General features: G+C 38.2%; 1 protein-coding gene and 1 pseudogene across 5 annotated transcripts in view; both read left to right on the top strand.

The window, feature by feature from the left end:
- LOC146473806 (roundabout homolog 3-like) overlaps positions 1-17,752 on the top strand; it is a 38,272-nt gene that overhangs the window by 10,418 nt on the left and 10,102 nt on the right. The window contains exons 2-5 of one of the 4 annotated variants that reach the window (XM_085117867.1): positions 4,977-5,612; positions 6,044-6,592; positions 8,110-8,423; positions 9,735-10,966. The exons of the other annotated variants lie outside the window; for them this stretch is intronic. Coding sequence (XP_084973993.1) covers positions 4,977-5,612; positions 6,044-6,592; positions 8,110-8,423; positions 9,735-9,875 — 1,640 coding nt within the window. The 3' untranslated portion in view covers positions 9,876-10,966. Of the gene's footprint in view, positions 1-4,976; positions 5,613-6,043; positions 6,593-8,109; positions 8,424-9,734; positions 10,967-17,752 lie in introns of those variants that run through there. 4 annotated transcript variants of the gene reach the window in all.
- The window catches only part of LOC146473804 (uncharacterized), a 75,614-nt pseudogene continuing 70,636 nt past the window's right edge, over positions 12,775-17,752 (top strand). Inside the window, exon 1 of the transcript XR_014866307.1 lies at positions 12,775-13,314. The product of XR_014866307.1 is annotated as an uncharacterized LOC146473804 (transcript). The remainder of the gene's footprint in view (positions 13,315-17,752) is intronic.

The raw sequence follows: 17,752 nt of genomic DNA, 5'->3' as shown, positions 1-17,752 counted from the left end.
TAGCATAACAACATGAAAATAACGATTTACTAAGAAAATAATGATAAATTCCACTTACCTCGTGAGATATCGAGAACTGGATATTTCAAAATATATCAGTTTATAGTTTCAGTTGGATACAGCCGCATTTTCGATGATTTGTTGTGCGAAATCACTGTAATACACCGCAACCGTTTAAACTGAGTTGAATTCTTCAAAGTCCGTCGGGACAACCAACGGCCGAAAAAATTGCCTTCAGCCCCATAAGCTGCCGTGTGCAAGGTGTCAAATACTTCTTTGTTATCCTTAATGACCAAAACTTCTTTCAGCAACCATTTAAATCCTGCTTTGAACTGGAGATTTTCGTCAAGAAATCGTTTATGTTCCGTTGACCTTCCGCCGTGATTAAACAATGAGATTGCGTTACAGAAACGCGCGCACATCCAGACGGGTTGGGGTGGGGGTGGGGAGGAAACAAAAATGGAAATGCTCCCAAATTAAAAAAAAAGGGCCCTTCAAGATTACTGTCAAAGCTATTTTATGCATTTCGGGTACTAAATAGGAAACATCTGTCCCAGAATAATGTGGAATATGATAAGCCCTCGTGCTGTATTTTTTAGGTTGGGGCGTGGAAGAGGGGGGGGGGGGGGGGGGTTGCAAGTAAAACACTTATTTACACCATCAGTTGATCGTTGCTCTTCTGTTTAGGTTTCATACAAGATGTTGGTCAATGATTCTCGTCAAGAATTTTTTTATGTTCTGTTGGCCCTTCGCCATGATTAAACAATGAGATTACGTTAAAGAAACGCGCGCACATCCCGGTGGGGTGGAGGTGGGGAGGAAATAAAAATGTCACAGTCTTTAGCTTGTAAGACGCTGCCAAAGTGTTAGCCATTCTTTGCCTATTCGGGGATATAAATTAAACACCTATCTTGGAATAATGGAACATGACTAGTGACTTTGGGGAACGTTGAGAAATTTGTGTAGGTTATAATTTTTGCTGGTTTCTGTCGTAGTAGGAAGTACCCTCTGTAAAGTCACGGTCTCTTATTTAGATGGGCACCTTTTCCAGCGAGTTCAAATATTTTGTGGTTGATCTAGAGGCAAAAATGGACTTCTGGAACTTTAGTCGACAATTCGTTTCATATTTTCTTTCCCTCTCTCACTGTGATCAAATTGCCCTGCGGAAACGCGAAGCCGATCGTTAAGTAGATTTATATAATGACTACATCATATTAAATTTCATAGGTGTGGCTACTTTTCATTTTATTTCGTGGGGGAGGAAACGCGTGACGAACCCCTAAGGACGTCTGCGTTGTTTAATATTTTAAGTTGTTCGGGTCGCAAAAGAGAACCATAGAAATATAATGTGGCAATCAAAACGTATTGTTTCCAGTTTTAATAAATATATTCTTTTCGTGACACGCGTAAAGCGAATGGCTTAGTAGCCGCACTTTTAATTGGTCCATGGAAAATTCCTGGTCATGGCCACCTGGTACTCGTCGTATGTTGGAGGTACCTGCGGATCCAGTACCCAAAACGATAAAAATGTGCAGTGTGTCCTACTGAGTGACTGCCGAGGGGACGTGAGTGTCCATTTAAAAGCACTGCTCGTTTGGGCAGGTATAGTATGAGTATTTTGATATAATTTTATTTTAGCAGTTTTCTCTCAAGAAACACCAAAGTACAAATCATAAGTATTCATTCCTTGAAACGAATACATTTATTTTGAACTCCCCCACGAAATTCACAACCTGGTTTCCATGCCATTTCGAATCACAAGTTATCACCTGCAATTACACTTCATTACACCTTTTCACACGAAGACGCTAAAAATGGAAGCATTTGCGGAGTGAAAAGCGTGTAACTTGGTAAGAAGCAAACTGTCCCATTAGATCGTACTCTCTAAACTAATGCTTTTGAAAAACACGTATTTGAATCTCATAAATTCTTCCTTATCAAATTTTCTTCCTTATCAAATTTGGTCTGAGGCATATATTAATCACGTGCTAGGAGACCATGGGAAAGTGCAAATTTCATTGACGCCCATACAGTGTATACAAAAAATTTGTACTAATGTGTTCCATCACTAGTCTGAAATGTCAGCCGCCTCCTCCCCCTAACCCTGAGACGGCTGACATTTCAGACTAGTTCCATCACCCGTCACGCTGCTTTTTTTTAATGGGCCATCACGCGTCGCAAAAAAAACCCTTTGCCACTCTCAACTAAATGCCACTTACTATTAGCTGTTGTGCCCTATTTGTCAGTCGGTTGCCCTTCGTAACATTTGATAGCATTTCCAACGATGTTCAGATTTAGTAGTTTTTCTGGCTCCAAGTCCTCGTAATGGTAAACGCTACGACAACGTTCCAAAACACAAACAGGTAAGTGTAATACACACACACACACACACACAAAAAGAAGAAAAAAAAAGTAAGCAACAAAGTCGCTTTTTATTGGAATTCTATGTGAGCTGTTAATTTGCATGTATTCCCATGCAAACCCTCATATTAATTTTACGTGCCGGTGATTATAACTTTTTCACTGTTACCTAATATTACCAATATATAGCTGTCAGTGAGCTTGGGACAGTTGTGCAAATGTATGAACCCTAGACAGAAGAGCAACAATCAACTGATGCTGTAAATTAGTGTTTTACTTGCCAACCCCCCCCCCCCCCTCCCACGCCCCAACCAAAGAAATAGAGCACAAGGGCTTATTATATTCCACATTATTCTGGGACAGATGTTTCCTATTTAGTACCCGAAATGCATAAAATAGCTTTGACAGTAATCTTGAAGGGCCCTTTTTTTAATTTGGGAGCATTTCCATTTTTGTTTCCTCCCCACCCGTCTGGATGTGCGCGCGTTTCTGTAACGCAATCTCATTGTTTAATCACGGCGGAAGGTCAACGGAACATAAACGATTTCTTGACGAAAATCTCCAGTTCAAAGCAGGATTTAAATGGTTGCTGAAAGAAGTTTTGGTCATTAAGGATAACAAAGAAATATTTGACACCTTGTACACGGCAGCTTATGGGGCGGAAGGCAATTTTTTCGGCCGTTGGTTGTCCTGACGGACTTTGAAGAATTCAACTCAGTTTAACGGCTGCGGTGTATTACAGTGATTTCGCACAACAAATCATCGAAAATGCGGCTGTATCCAACTGAAACTATAAACTGATATATTTTGAAATATCCAGTTCTCGATATCTCACGAGGTAAGTGGAGTTTATCATTATTTTCTTAGTAAATCGTTATTTTCATGTTGTTATGCTAATTAGGAAGGCGGTGTTTGTTGACAAAAGTACAATTAAAACTTCTTCTTCTATAATTTTCTCTTTTTAACTGCCCAAAACTTTTATTGCATATTCTTACAGACGAGACATTGCTCTTTAACCGGGATGAAGTTTTAGGATGCCAACTAATGTATCTTTAGCGATATTTTCCTTTAAACTCGGCCATTTTTTTGGCACTTGAAGAGTAGTTCAATAGGGAAGAAATTGAAAATTTTGTAAAAAAATCAGATTTCGATCAAATTCCCAAAAAAGCTTCTCAACACAACAACAAACACTTGCTTGTTTCGAATAATGAGATTTTGTTCGGATTTGTAACGCTTTCTTTGTAAGGCAAATTCTTAAAAGTGTGGCCTAAAATGGCCGCTAAAAGCCCTCTCAGAGTGGTAAAACCAAGATGGTCGCAGTACAGCTAAAATACGAATCGAACTGAGCTGAAAGTTATATTTATGTGAATCACTTATATAGACCATTCTTCTGAGAAAGTTTGAGGGATTTCATTTTTTCTCGTACAAACGACGATAGTCGATATTTACAGAGGACGGCTCTTAAAGACAGAAACCGTTTCTACATTGATTGTTTTTCTAGAGTAAACGTGAGACATCTTTATTTATCTTGGCCCGCGAGGTCATAGACTGATTTAGTTGCCAAATTTTCGGTTAAACAAAATTAACCTTGAGACACTCAGGTTAGCCTAAAAAACACTCTGGTTAGCCTAGAAAGCACTTCAGTTAGCCTAAATAGCACTTAGATTAGCTTAAATAGCTCCCCGGTTAGCTTAACGGTTAGCAGTTTATGTTGGGGTTGTTCATGCCTCGCATGTTTTGTGCCTCGCACATCTGGCTCTCCTATTGCAAACACTCCTCACGGCCCGAAAACAAAGAACGCGACCGAGAATTTAAAGAATTTGATAACACGACAGAAAACGTAACTCGTACCAGCCGAGTATAAAAAACGAGACCGTGAACAATAACTCGTGGCCCGAAGTCTTATCTCTCGGCCCATCGCGACCCCAAAAAGAAAAAAGAATTTGATAATGCTACCGAAACCTTAACTCGGTCTGCAGTTACGGCCCGAGTAATTATTTGTCATGCTGCGTTAAAGTGCTTAAGTAATGGTCGCCTAAAATAGTAAATATTGAATTCCCTCTGACATGAATAATTCTTAAAATTAAGATTCAAAACAAGTCAGGCTAAGAGGGCCATTTTTACTACATGCAGCATACTCACAGGGTGTGATAACTAATTAATGTCAAAGAAAACGAGGACAGGAAGTTCAAGCTCAGTTCGCCCATTGCAGCTCAAGCTAATACAACTAAGTACTCCTTTCCCGGCTAGGTTACACATACTAAGTGGACCCAACAACTTCTTTGGATGGACATCTTTTCTAATGACCTATTTCGGAATTGAAACAAAATCTGCAGCTTTCTTCGGCCAAATGTCTGCTCAAAATCTCCTGACAGGGGAAAACTAATTCCTTTCGTTTTCGAAGGAGCAAATTAATTATGCAAATTTTCCGAAAAACAGTTCGAAAAGCCTTATGGTGCCTGTTAATGTAGGTCCGCTTTACATATGTTGACTTTACGCGTTATTTTGTTATCTGTTCCAAGAAATATTGGTCAGGATTATAGCTTAACGGTGGTTCGTTTCTACTATACAAACTGTGCTCTTGTTTATACCTCTCTAATGTTCGATTCTCTTAGACAAGCACGAAATCTTCGATGCTGTAAAGAAGGAGATTGCTATCGGGGTGGAACTGAAAAGGTCCACAAGAAGTATTGCAAACAGCAAGCCTTTCAATAAGTCATCGAACCTACAAGATGTTTTGGAGGATGTCGTCACAAGCTTAAAAAAGATTTGTCATAACAGTGGAAACGTTTGTCCAAGAGGACGACCAGGACCACCAGGGAGGAGAGGGAGGAAAGGATCGCAAGGGATGATGGGACCACCTGGTAGAAGCGGAAAACAAGGAATTATGGGTCCACCAGGAATAAGAGGAGAAAAAGGAAGTAAAGGAGATACTGGAGCACCTGGTATTCCAGGAATGAAAGGTGAACCAGGAGAATCCATTTCTGTACCAAAAATAACACTGTCCTCTTCTCAGTTGACTGTGAATGAAAGTACCACAGCTTCGTTACTGTGCTCTGCCTCTGGAAATCCCGCTCCACAAATCACCTGGTCCCGAGAGAATGGAGTGTTACCAACCAACAGAACTAAGGTGACTGCAGAAGGACTGATGCAAATTAATGACACGCGACTTGAGGATGCTGGGACATACAAGTGTGTGGCGCAAAATATTCTGGGAAGGGAAGAAGAAGTTGTTAGTCTTATCGTACAGAGTAAGTATTTGTATAAATTAAAGAGAATTTGAGGGTTTTTTTTAAGAGAAACTTTTAGGTTTGGAAATCTCCTAAAATGGGAGAAGAAAATTGTAAATACGATACAAAAGTTTTTATCGCCCAAGTTAGTGGTCAAGTTAGTCATGAAAAATTACTAAGATCGGATGACTTTCCGGTTGTTACTGACATTAAAAGCTTAAGGCACCTCTGATGATTCTGGACAGTGTTAATTTTGTCCTAGATAATAAGTCGTGTTGTTTAGCGTATGAAGGCATATAATTATGTTTTTTTTTTCAAACGAAACGATATAAGCGTTTTGGCAATATTTTTAGCAAGCAACCTTTTGTTTGGATCTTCATCACGTTGTTTGATAGTTTGCTTGCTTATACATGTAAATTGTAACAATGCCTCTTTTTATTCGTTTAATGCAGGTCGACCTAAGGTTTCTCTTTCGTATGGCCCATCTTATACTGAAAAAGGTAAAAACATCACCTTACCAGAGTGCCACGTGACTAGCTTCCCTGCTTCACGGATCACATGGGTTAAAGTGCTTGATAACCTTTCGCAATCCAGAGTTGTAATGAAAGATGGACAGTTGTCAGTCATTAATGCTCAGAAGAAAGACTCTGGTTTGTACAAGTGCACTGCCTCAAATAAATTAGGTTATGATTCGGCCGTGACACAGCTTAACGTTGTGGAGTTGCCTCAGTTTACCGTGCGTCCGCCTTCACAACTTGAAGTACGTACAGTTCAGAATGTTACAGTCCGTTGTCAGGCTACTGGGGACCCGCCACCAAAAGTCACATGGATGAAGGAGAACGGAGTCCTACCTGTTGGAAGATCAAAAGTTAGTTTGGATGGATCTCTGAAAATTTGGAATACTAAACAAGAGGATTCTGGAAAATATACTTGTGTAGCGTCGTCGAGTAACATCTTTACGAAGGCAATTTCTACTATGGATCTAACCATTAGGCAAGCAGGTAAAATCCGCTTCAGTCACCCTTAAGCCACAAGGATTTAAAACTTGCCTGTAGACAAATAATCCCCACTTTGGAAACAAAACAACAAAAAAGCAAACAAACAAACAAACACCAATAAGTACCCTTATCAGATTTATTCAATTGCGAATATGCCACACATGACATTCCAATCCTAGCAGTATGCAGGTTGTTTTTCCCATGAACCTAGTTTAATGGCCTTAGCTCCCACGAGTCTCCTGTAGCTCAGTTTTAGAGCAAGGTCTGAGGTTCGACTCCTGATAGGAGCACTCGGATTTTTTTTTTCTGAGTATCCTTATGTTACTTACTGAATTATAATACAGCATTCTCAAGTACCCTTATGTTTCATAAATTAAAACTGAACACTTTTGTAGCAACGATGTTTTGACTTCGAAGTTACTTTGTTCATTCGCATCTGCCGTGACACTGTTTTTGTCGTTAGATATGATTCTTCTTTTAATATTTTCTTCCGAAACAGCAGGATCAATCTTCCAACTAAGGGAAGATAAAAATGTTTTCAGTGTTTAAAAACTGCAGTTCAAATCCTTTCTGAACTAAGAATTACGGTAAAGAAAAAATATTAAGAAAAGCGAAACAAAGCAAAACACAAAAACAAAGCAAAACATAAGAAAACAAAAACAAAACCAACACAGATAAATTAATACAATGGCAGTAAATGTTTATCATATGTTCGTCATGTTGTTTCTTCGGCATGTCAGGCTGTAGGAGTAGCTAGCGGACAGGAACACAATACTAGACTCTAGAATGACGGCAAGCTCATTTGATAGTAGTGCATTTTATCCACGCTACGGCCGTCTCAATGGAAACAGTCAAGATAGAGCGTGGTGTCCAAAGAATAGTAACAACTACGACAACAGACTTCTAACAACAAACTAGTAGCCGCATAGCGCGGGCACTTCAATGTTTTTGAAAAATCTAATGATAGATGATGGAAAGTAATGCCTTCCATTCCCATTGAGAACTTGAAATTTCCTTAAATCGAGCAAGACCTTGACATTTAAACTGTCATTAACTTATTCATATTCCTGTTTCATATATAATCCATAATACAACACGGCAAAACTTTTAATTATTTTTTTTATTAAAACCATTTCCTTTTACTCATTAGCAAAAAATATATTTTTAGAGGAGGAACGAAATTGCACACCTGGTAATGATACGTAACGTTAAACTTGGAAGCGTCATTCAGCGAACACATCAAGAACTCAAACGTCCCAAACTGTCTAAGCCTGGGAGTTTAAGGATAAATATTTCACATACTAGTAATAAGACAAAAAAATCTGATTGCATTTTTCACATAAGTACGACAGAGCAAACAAAAATTAAAACTGAGTCACTCCCAAAAGTGAAAGCAGTAGCCTGTAAAAAAAATCAACATTTGTTACCATCGGATAGGATTAATCGTTTCCCTTTCACAGAATGTTGTAATAAATTATGTTCAAAGTGGACTGCAGATTCCTGTCATTTTTGTTTTCCAGCATGTCAGCCTGTGGGCGTCGCGGACATCAACACGATACCGGATGACAGAATTACGGCAAGCACAATCCATGACAGTAGATATCAGCCATACTACGGCCGACTGAATGGACGAAGGGGATATCTTAGAGCATGGTGTACAAAGACTAAAAATGACAGAACAGATTACCTTCAAGTTGATATGGGTGCAGTGCGCTCTGTTTGTGCAGTGGCGACACAAGGAGGAACAGGAGGCCAATGGATCACCAGCTTCAAGTTAAAACTTTCGTTAGATGGAACAACTTTTAACCACTACATGGAAGACAATGCTGTAAAGGTGAATAAGTTTACTTACCTAATTATACGAAATTAACAATGCACTTTATTAACGTGATTTTACAAAATTCGCGTTAATTTAATGTATCCTAATTAATGTCGAAGTAAATTTAATGCACGCTATCTTACAACATTGTTATTTTAAAGCACCTTTATTTCATTAGAAAATCTTATTAGTTCATGACTCCTCTATTGGCTCTTCAGAGTCACTATCTTTTGAATTGATAGTTAGGTTTCAAAACCAAATTTGCGGCTTGAAAAAAAAAACTTAGAAACATCCGTGCACTTGTCTTGGAAGATTTTATTGACGGAAGCCAAGACGCAGTTTGGCATTCAGAAATGTGAAGTGCGAGTTTGCAGAATTATGAAAATCGCACTAAATAAAGCAAGATGCTTATCGAAAAATTCGCGTTAATTTAATGCATGTAAACCTAACTTTTGAAAAATTCGCGTTAATTTAGTGTAACGTAAATTTTCTTCGCGTTGTCAACGTGCATTGTTAATTTCCTATAATAAGGTAAATCCAATCTTACCAGACCTTTTACTCCAAGAAACAACTAAAATAGAAAATCCAAAAGCGTTGTCCTGGGTTAATATTACTTAGAAGCCAAAATGTTTGATAATTTAATGAATATATATTCGACGCGTTAAGTTGGCTTCCCATTGGTGATATCATCTGCCGAAAGAAACTCTAAATGTTTCAATTCAGAAAAATTATATCTGGTTGATTTTCGAGGTTTTTGCTTCTCCTTTATTAATCATTCGGATGACGCTCACAGATACAACGAAACAGCATCTATTAGACTTGATTATAGTAAAGAACAAAACAACTTACGATAAAAAACTTTCCATTCCAGTGCTAAATGCGTATGAAACAACACTACATGTAAAATAAATATACTGCAACCCTCAAGTGGTTTAACCCGGTAATCGTGGCGGGTTGCCATTTAGGATAGTAACAAATAATCACCAGGAAGTGAATCAAACAAGAGTTGATTGCATTTGTATCTGATAAACAAGAGAAATGACTGTAAAGAAAAAGGAAACAAAACAAATGGTTATCCGGCGAATTAACAGGTAAAGAGATTAACAGATCTGATAAAGTGGGTTAATCGCACTTGTGTCTCTTATTTGTCCAAATCTGCACGGTCCTGTCATTAGTATCTTTACTTCTTCATATGATATGCAGCCATTCCATACTAGCGCCTGCATCCAATAAGTTCTTGAGATAACACTTTTTTTACATTTAATTTTATTTCTTATTTCTGTGTTTATTCAGTTGATCTACTTGGTATTTTTTCCTTATTTTTAGGTTTTCCAAGGAAACAAAGATAGAAGAGGCATTTTGAAAAATTCCCTCAGCAGTCACGTGAGAGCCAGATTTGTTCGATTCTATCCTGTGACATACCATATTTGGCCTTGTTTGAACGTGGAAATATTTGTGTTAAAATAACTATTTTTATCGCGTTTGTTATTGCTGTCGGGATTTTAGGTTAGTCAAGATAAGTATAGAAAATGAAGCTAATAATAATGAGGCTTCAAGTATCCTGAAGTATTACTTAACAAATTGTCCACGAGGCAAGCGCTCCGCAATATTTGGAAGACTCGTTACTACCTTGAAGTAAGGTTTAGAAATGTGATCCGAATTATTATTATTATTATTATTATTATTATTATTATTATTATTATTATTATTATTATTATTATTATTATTATTATTGACCCGATCATTATCGGGTCAATGATCCGAATAATTATCATTTGGTGAACTTTTGCCTTTAATTTCTCAAAGAGTTATTAATGGTTTGAGGAGCTATGTCAAACACTCGAAAGAGTGTTTTATCCGGTTTCAAGACTCCTCCAAGCCGGTTTAAAAAAGATCGGGACTTAAAAAAGTCCACCATACTGAACAAAGCCTATAGCTTGTAAGGAACGAAAAAAATACTTTTTTTTTTTTTTCAATCTGACCAAAACTAGCACAGGCAAGGAGAAATTACCCACCCCACGCTTCCCTCTTCTCTCCTTCCTGGCCATCCTATAAATCGCCCCTTTTGCAATGATTTGGTATTTGTTTGGTGTTTATGTAACAAACAGAACATTACATGGCCGCTTGGAGATACGAAATTTCTCTTCGAGTGTTGAAAAATATTACACGAGTGAGCGCAGTGAAGGAGTAAAATATTTCTCAACACGATGTATGTTAGACGGTCACCTCTATGAAGTTGTCGCGGTCATCCTTCATTAAGTTACAATAAACCAGCTGTTTCTATATTGACTTGACGTTTATTAAACGGTGAATTGAGAGCCACGCCAAATAAATGTAATAAATAGCCTGCCTGGTAAATGAATTACTTATGACCTGCAATACTGACTGTAGGATCTTAGCCTCAATGTAATTTATTAGTCCGTTTTTATACCGTGTTCTCCTTTACAAACCATTTTATCGCTGCAGGTTCTTAACCAATTATTCATTTGATGAACGCTTTTGTGCATAAACTGTACACTAAGTTAACAAATGTTATATAAAATGTCATTTTTATTGTGTTTGACATGTATTCTGTGCAAGTCATTCTCTGATGGTGACCGGTTAAGGGCGGTGCCTCCTAATACCGAAGTATTTTTGCAGAGTTAATGACTATGCGGGAAAAGCAGATCTTAGTATGGGCTACAGTACTGGAATCCAGAAAGAAATTTGGGGGTAGCGGGCCTTCATTTCTTTTTAGAGATATCTAAGCAACAATTATTCTAAAAAGCAGCAAAATATAAAGCAACCCATAAAGGTCTTTTTTTCCAAATTGAAGCTACATTATCTCTGCTATCTTCGTCAATTTTTTAAACCACGTAAAAATATCTCTGTATTAGTAGGCAGCACCCATAGGAAACCTGAGTATCTCGAGATGCGCAGAACGTATGCGCAGCAACAAAAGTAGGCACCGTCCTAAAGCCTCCTAACAGATCAGTCAAACTGTTAGTATTAGTTTACACAGATGTGCCTTTCAAAGCGCACAGAACGATCTGGGAACAAAGGAGAGAACAGTTTACATTTAAAAATGCTCCCGTTGTGTGCTCCAGTCTAAAATTAAAATCCTTATCTTTAACGGAATTTCGATGCTCGATTCAATGATGTGTCTCCTCACACCGCCATTTTTCGTCCTCACACAACAACAAAACAGTTTTTTTTTATTATTATTTTCTTTTTATTTCTTCTGAACAGGCGGCAATTTCTCCAAAAACAATAACCGGCCTCTATGCGTTAGCTCCCACGAGTCTCACTGGTAGCTCGGTGTTAGAGCATTCGAACTAACAATCGGAAGGTCTAAATAAATAATGCCAGTCCCTGAGATTCTACTCGTGGCAGGAGCATTCCAAGTATTGCTTGTTTCACTCACTGAAAAATACATTGTTGTTAATAAACGGAATACTTACGATTATTCCCGAGGATCATACGAACCCGCACGAAGTCCAGGAGACTCACGGCGGACTTTAGAACTCAAACCAATAATCAGTCCTTCGGAATGTTCTCAAAATAAAGCTGTTGCTTATGAATCGTGACAGCATCTTGTTAGCAAATACCACTAGTATTTTTTTTTTTTTTTTTTTTTACGTTCTATTAATAAGATATCGTGCGACGACTTCCTCATGGAAATCGTAATAAATCGTGATGTTTTCAAAGATGGATATCACATCGCAGTCGTTTCAGACTATAGGGAAAATGCATTACGTATGAGGAAGTCTGCCCTGGCTTGTACCAATGAATGACGAGTTTATACGCACGCCTCATCTACAAAGTGTATTCAATTCTCATACAGTCGATGAGAATCTATTAGACCTTGAGGGAAGGAAAGATTTCAACTCCAGTTCCGTACCATTTGTGCGGGAACAACACTAATATGCACTTGAAAAATAACATTCTATCACAAAAATAGTTTCTTAAGTAAGCCGGGAATAAAGTTTCATCATTATCAAGGGTTGTAATTTTGTTTTATTGTACGAAAGAAAGCGCTTGGCAATTTAGTAATCGTTGAAAGGTTGGATAACCTCGATTCTAACTGAAGCCCAAAGGAGAAACGAAGGAAACAAAGCAAACCTTAACAAACAACAATCTGCAAGGGTCAATCTTAGATAGAAACCGCCAGATGACACATTGATCAAATATTGCTCATTACAACAGGTCTGTAGTTCTGTCAGACAAACAGGATGCACACACGACGGTAACAGGAAGTATTTTGACCCTGGGTCAGTCAGGAGGGGCAGTATGAATGTCCTTCTCAATCACTGAGAGGGGGCACCTATTACTTCTTTTTTTTTGATGATAAGGATTAACTGTGCGACATAATAAACTACAGGAGCAAGCGAGTTTTGAAAATTCAGCAATGTCAATTTTAAGCTCTTTCTGCCCGACCCTTTACAAAATTCACAGAGGCAATCATCGTAAGGAGTTCAATCTTCAGAAGTGAGGAGCAACACATCCCCCACACCACACCTGACTGCGCACGTGGTGCGAACAGATCAAAAAATCAACTCTCGGGAGACAATCCAAATTCCTCGTCTCTGAAACCGATACAGAGAAACCTTGGGATAAATGTCTGTGTATTCTGATATTTAACAAAGGAAATATCAGGTTTATACTCAGTGCAGTGTTTCAGAACTCGTCGTAGCAGGACATATTTGCAGAACACGTTTTGATCATCAGTTCTTTCACAAGATGTCTTCTAAAAGTCACAGTTTATCCGTGAGTCCCGGCACACTTTTCTCCGTCTTTTGTTTGCTCCTTTACTCTGCTGGATTCGTTAGAATCGAGGTGAAATTCAATGATCACGAACAAAGGTTGGTAGCCGTCGAGAAAGTCATTTCTCATATCAGACAAGGAATGGCGGAAACTTCAATTAAAGGTAAAGAGAGCCTAAAGAATGATTGATTTCGAATTATTTTTCATATGTGCATGTTCCGATTCAATCTGATTGCATTTAGAATCATTTAATAGCATTTTTCAGAAAGAAAACGTAATAGGCGTTTCAATCACATCCTGTACCGATTGTCCATCTTGTATCTTTCGAGGCTATGAATAGTTCAGGGGAAGGGTTGGGGGATAAGGGGGGGGGGGGGGGGTGCGGTATGTGGACTGGTATTGGTACAAAGATTATGCCTTTTGCACCGATCGATTTCGATCAAAGGTAGAAATAATGTTAATTCTTTATTCTTCTGTTTCTAACTTTGCAAGCGATTGTTATTTCTTCTTACTTTGTTTAAGAGCGGTTGTCAGTAACTTTCGAGAATCCGGCGACAGAAGCGAAAATTCGAATTTTTATTTATTTGCCCCAAAAGACCCTTTTGGTGAACTATTTTCAAAAATAATATTCAAAAGTTCCAGCGTATTTTTATTTTGGCAAAAATTGGGAAAGTTCGAAATCGGCCTAAACGCGACCGATGGCCCGATTGAAATTATGCAAATTACTACATTTTTAGAACTCTCGTTCAAGACAAGGTAGCGTTTTCTCGAGTTGACACTCTCACAATCGTTTTTACATCCCCTGTGCTTGCTTCTAAACTATATTTTATCTCGACCTGAACATTCTTTCATTTAAAGTTGCCCACGTAAAGAATACAATGTTTGCTATTCCTTAGATAGAGTGATTTTTGCCATATTTCAGATGACCATATCATCAAGGGTATACAAATATACTGGTAATGAAATCACTTTTTTGAACGGGCAATTGTTCTTATTTATCATGTTAAAATATTTAGTTTGGCCCGCGAAAAGCGAGCGCGCTAGGTCGAGATGTGTGGAATGCACTTTGACACAATTCGCCATTTCAGTACTTCATGTTCCTCCTGTTACTTTGCACTTATCAATACACTTCACGGAAGCTTTAAGATAAAAGCCAAGGTCTCTGTGTTCATTTCATGCTTTTATACACGTAAATAACTAGCTTCAAACTTGAGTGCTCCCCATATTAGCATTAGGTTATCAAATGATTCCTTTCAGGTAAAATTTTCGAGTTTATATTGGGCCCTTCAAGCGAGATGAAAGAGCCGTTCGCAGGGAAATAACTTGAAATCAGTGAAATTAATACCCTGTCTCTCATATCATGCTACACTTCCAAACTACCGTTACTATTAAGCTAGAAAGTGTAAATGCTCCCTTTTTACGTGACCCAAAACAAAATTTGCCTAAAATATTACGAATAAAGTCCACCACAAGAAAAAACTGAAAAAATCGCGCACCAACGTAAATGTAAACATCAGCCGTTTCTCGACTTGCAACATGGATGAAACGCGTCCGTTATTTTACCTCTGTATACATTTATGATCAGAAAGTAGAAACAAAAAATCTTCTCTATGCCCATCTGTATAAATGCACTCGCCAATCAGGCTTTGATTTTCTGTATGTTGTCGAAAATACTGAAGAATAGTGCAACATAATAATTTGTTACTGACTACTTGACTCATTCAATCACAACCGGATACATGTAACACGACTGGAAACTAGATATAAAGAAATGCTGTTACTTGTCTGCAATCGTTACTCACATTATATCTGGCGATATCACATCCCCGAGGCAAGGCTGAAAATTGTCTCAAAATCCGCATATTAGAGATTCAAAGTTTTGAACAACGCAACAACTTTCATTGCGTGACAAGTGAAATGTGATACACAAGCGCGCGAAAAGCACCGGAATAAACAATGTCAAGATTCGCCCTTGTGATGACAGTGCGAAAATGATTTTTGAAATTACAAGAAGAAATTGAGGCAAGTCAAGGTCTGCAAGGTATATTTAATGGACTGAAACAATAATCATGTAGTTTTCCTCTTCTGAGATTCACTCTGTTTTGTTTGTGCCGGATTCTCATCAATAAAATAACATTACAGGAAAAGTAAAACCGAAATTAATTTAAATCAAGTTAACAAATTAAGACCTTTTGAAACCTCAATGCAGTATTTCAATACTATCCTCAAACAAAAAGCTATTATATTTAGGAGAGTGAAGTTTGTCTTTCGCCATGGATCAACGCGCAAAAGTTGTGGATCAAGCTCAAAAGGTGCGCAATATTTGCAATGTGTTATACGGTTTTAAAATCAATGTAATAAGGACGTTCACCATCACGGAATGGAACGAAAAAAAACTTCTTTTTAGGTTAACTTGTTAAACCTAGCTTTAATGTCTGTTTGAGATGAGTCAATGATGGCGATAAAATGTTAACTGGAAATACACAACATTATTCTGCATTATTGCTTACGGAAGGGCTGATCAAATTTTAAGATAAGAGTTTAACCTTAATTTTATTTTCTAGCGCGCACTAGTGTCAAAGGATGAGGGGCACGACAGGTATTTCTCAGATTTTTGTGTTCGGTCTAAAAGACGGTGTTATCTCTTACGGGCCGTCACTGTGTAAGTCTGACGTTATCATTGTTAAATCCTCCTAGCGTGCTCCAGAGTATCCACCATACGAACAGCCTTTTACAAGGCCAGTGAGAGTATCTTTTGAACCTGTGTACCATAGCCCAGTGATTGTTCAATTTATAGTGGTTTTTATATGGCATGGTTGAAGATATAACTTAATTACGAGTTCCACTTGGATTGGGTTAACCCACAGTACATGCATTGACAATGACAGCGATTCTTTGGTGTTCATTCCTCGGTCTCCCTTCGTCGTTAAAGGTTTCTGACTGTTCCAGTTCACACGAAGACCTAACTTCTCTCGGTGGTGTATAAAGACGAACGGAAAGTTTCAATCGTAAATCATAATTCCTGGAATAAAGTCAAGTAATGCATAGCAGTGGATTTCTGTTTAAAAAAATAGGGAAAGTCAGAGAATGAAATAAAATGTTCTTTCATGCTCTCAGTTTCTCTCAAATGAAAACACTTTACCTGCCCTAGCAACAACACTCTTTCGTCCTGAATTTCTTTATAGGCCCGATCTTTTGTGCCTTTATAGGTGCGAGCGAACGTCCTTTTTGCATTGATTAAGCGTAACACATTACAAATCTTGCGCATTTTTTGAGCTTGATCCGCACGGAGAGGTGCCTTGGCGAAAAAAAAAAAACTTCACTCTCCTCCAAACTTTTTGTTTGAGGATAGTATTGAAATACTGCATTGAGGTTTCGAAAGCTCTTGATTTGTTTACTTTCATTTCAGTTAATTTCGGCTTTATTTTGAGGAAAATAAAGGTTGTTGTTGTTGTTGTTGTTGTTGTTGTTGATGATGACAATTCGGTACAATCCCCAGGAGGTGGGGGGGGGGGGGGGGGGGGGTTGGGGGGAGAGGAGGAAACATGATTTTCGTTTCAATCCGGCAATCAAATATACCTTGCAGACCTTGACTTGCCTCAATTTCTTCTTGTAATTTCAAAAATCATTTTCGCACTGTCATCACAAGGGCGAATCTTGACATTGTTTATTCCGGTGCTTTTCGCGCGCTTGTGTATTACATTTCACTTGTCACGCAATGAAAGTTGTTGCGTTGTTCAAAACTTTGAATCTCTAATATGCGGATTTTGAGACAATTTTCAGCCTTGCCTCGGGGATGTGATATCGCCAGATATAATGTGAGTAACGATTGCAGACAAGTAACAGCATTTCTTTATATCTAGTTTCCAGTCGTGTTACATGTATCCGGTTGTGATTGAATGAGTCAAGTAGTCAGTAACAAATTATTATGTTGCACTATTCTTCAGTATTTTCGACAACATACAGAAAATCAAAGCCTGATTGGCGAGTGCATTTATACAGATGGGCATAGAGAAGATTTTTTGTTTCTACTTTCTGATCATAAATGTATACAGAGGTAAAATAACGGACGCGTTTCATCCATGTTGCAAGTCGAGAAACGGCTGATGTTTACATTTACGTCGGTGCGCGATTTTTTCAGTTTTTTCTTGTGGTGGACTTTATTCGTAATATTTTAGGCAAATTTTGTTTTGGGTCACGTAAAAAGGGAGCATTTACACTTTCTAGCTTAATAGTAACGGTAGTTTGGAAGTGTAGCATGATATGAGAGACAGGGTATTAATTTCACTGATTTCAAGTTATTTCCCTGCGAACGGCTCTTTCATCTCGCTTGAAGGGCCCAATATAAACTCGAAAATTTTACCTGAAAGGAATCATTTGATAACCTAATGCTAATATGGGGAGCACTCAAGTTTGAAGCTAGTTATTTACGTGTATAAAAGCATGAAATGAACACAGAGACCTTGGCTTTTATCTTAAAGCTTCCGTGAAGTGTATTGATAAGTGCAAAGTAACAGGAGGAACATGAAGTGCTGAAATGGCGAATTGTGTCAAAGTGCATTCCACACAGCTCGACCTAGCGCGCTCGCTTTTCGCGGGCC

Source organism: Pavona decussata, unplaced genomic scaffold (genome assembly GCF_977016875.1).
Source record: "Pavona decussata unplaced genomic scaffold, jaPavDecu1.1 SCAFFOLD_92, whole genome shotgun sequence".
Classification (NCBI taxonomy): Eukaryota; Metazoa; Cnidaria; class Anthozoa; order Scleractinia; family Agariciidae; genus Pavona; species Pavona decussata.
This window is presented reverse-complemented; position numbering and strand designations above follow the sequence as displayed.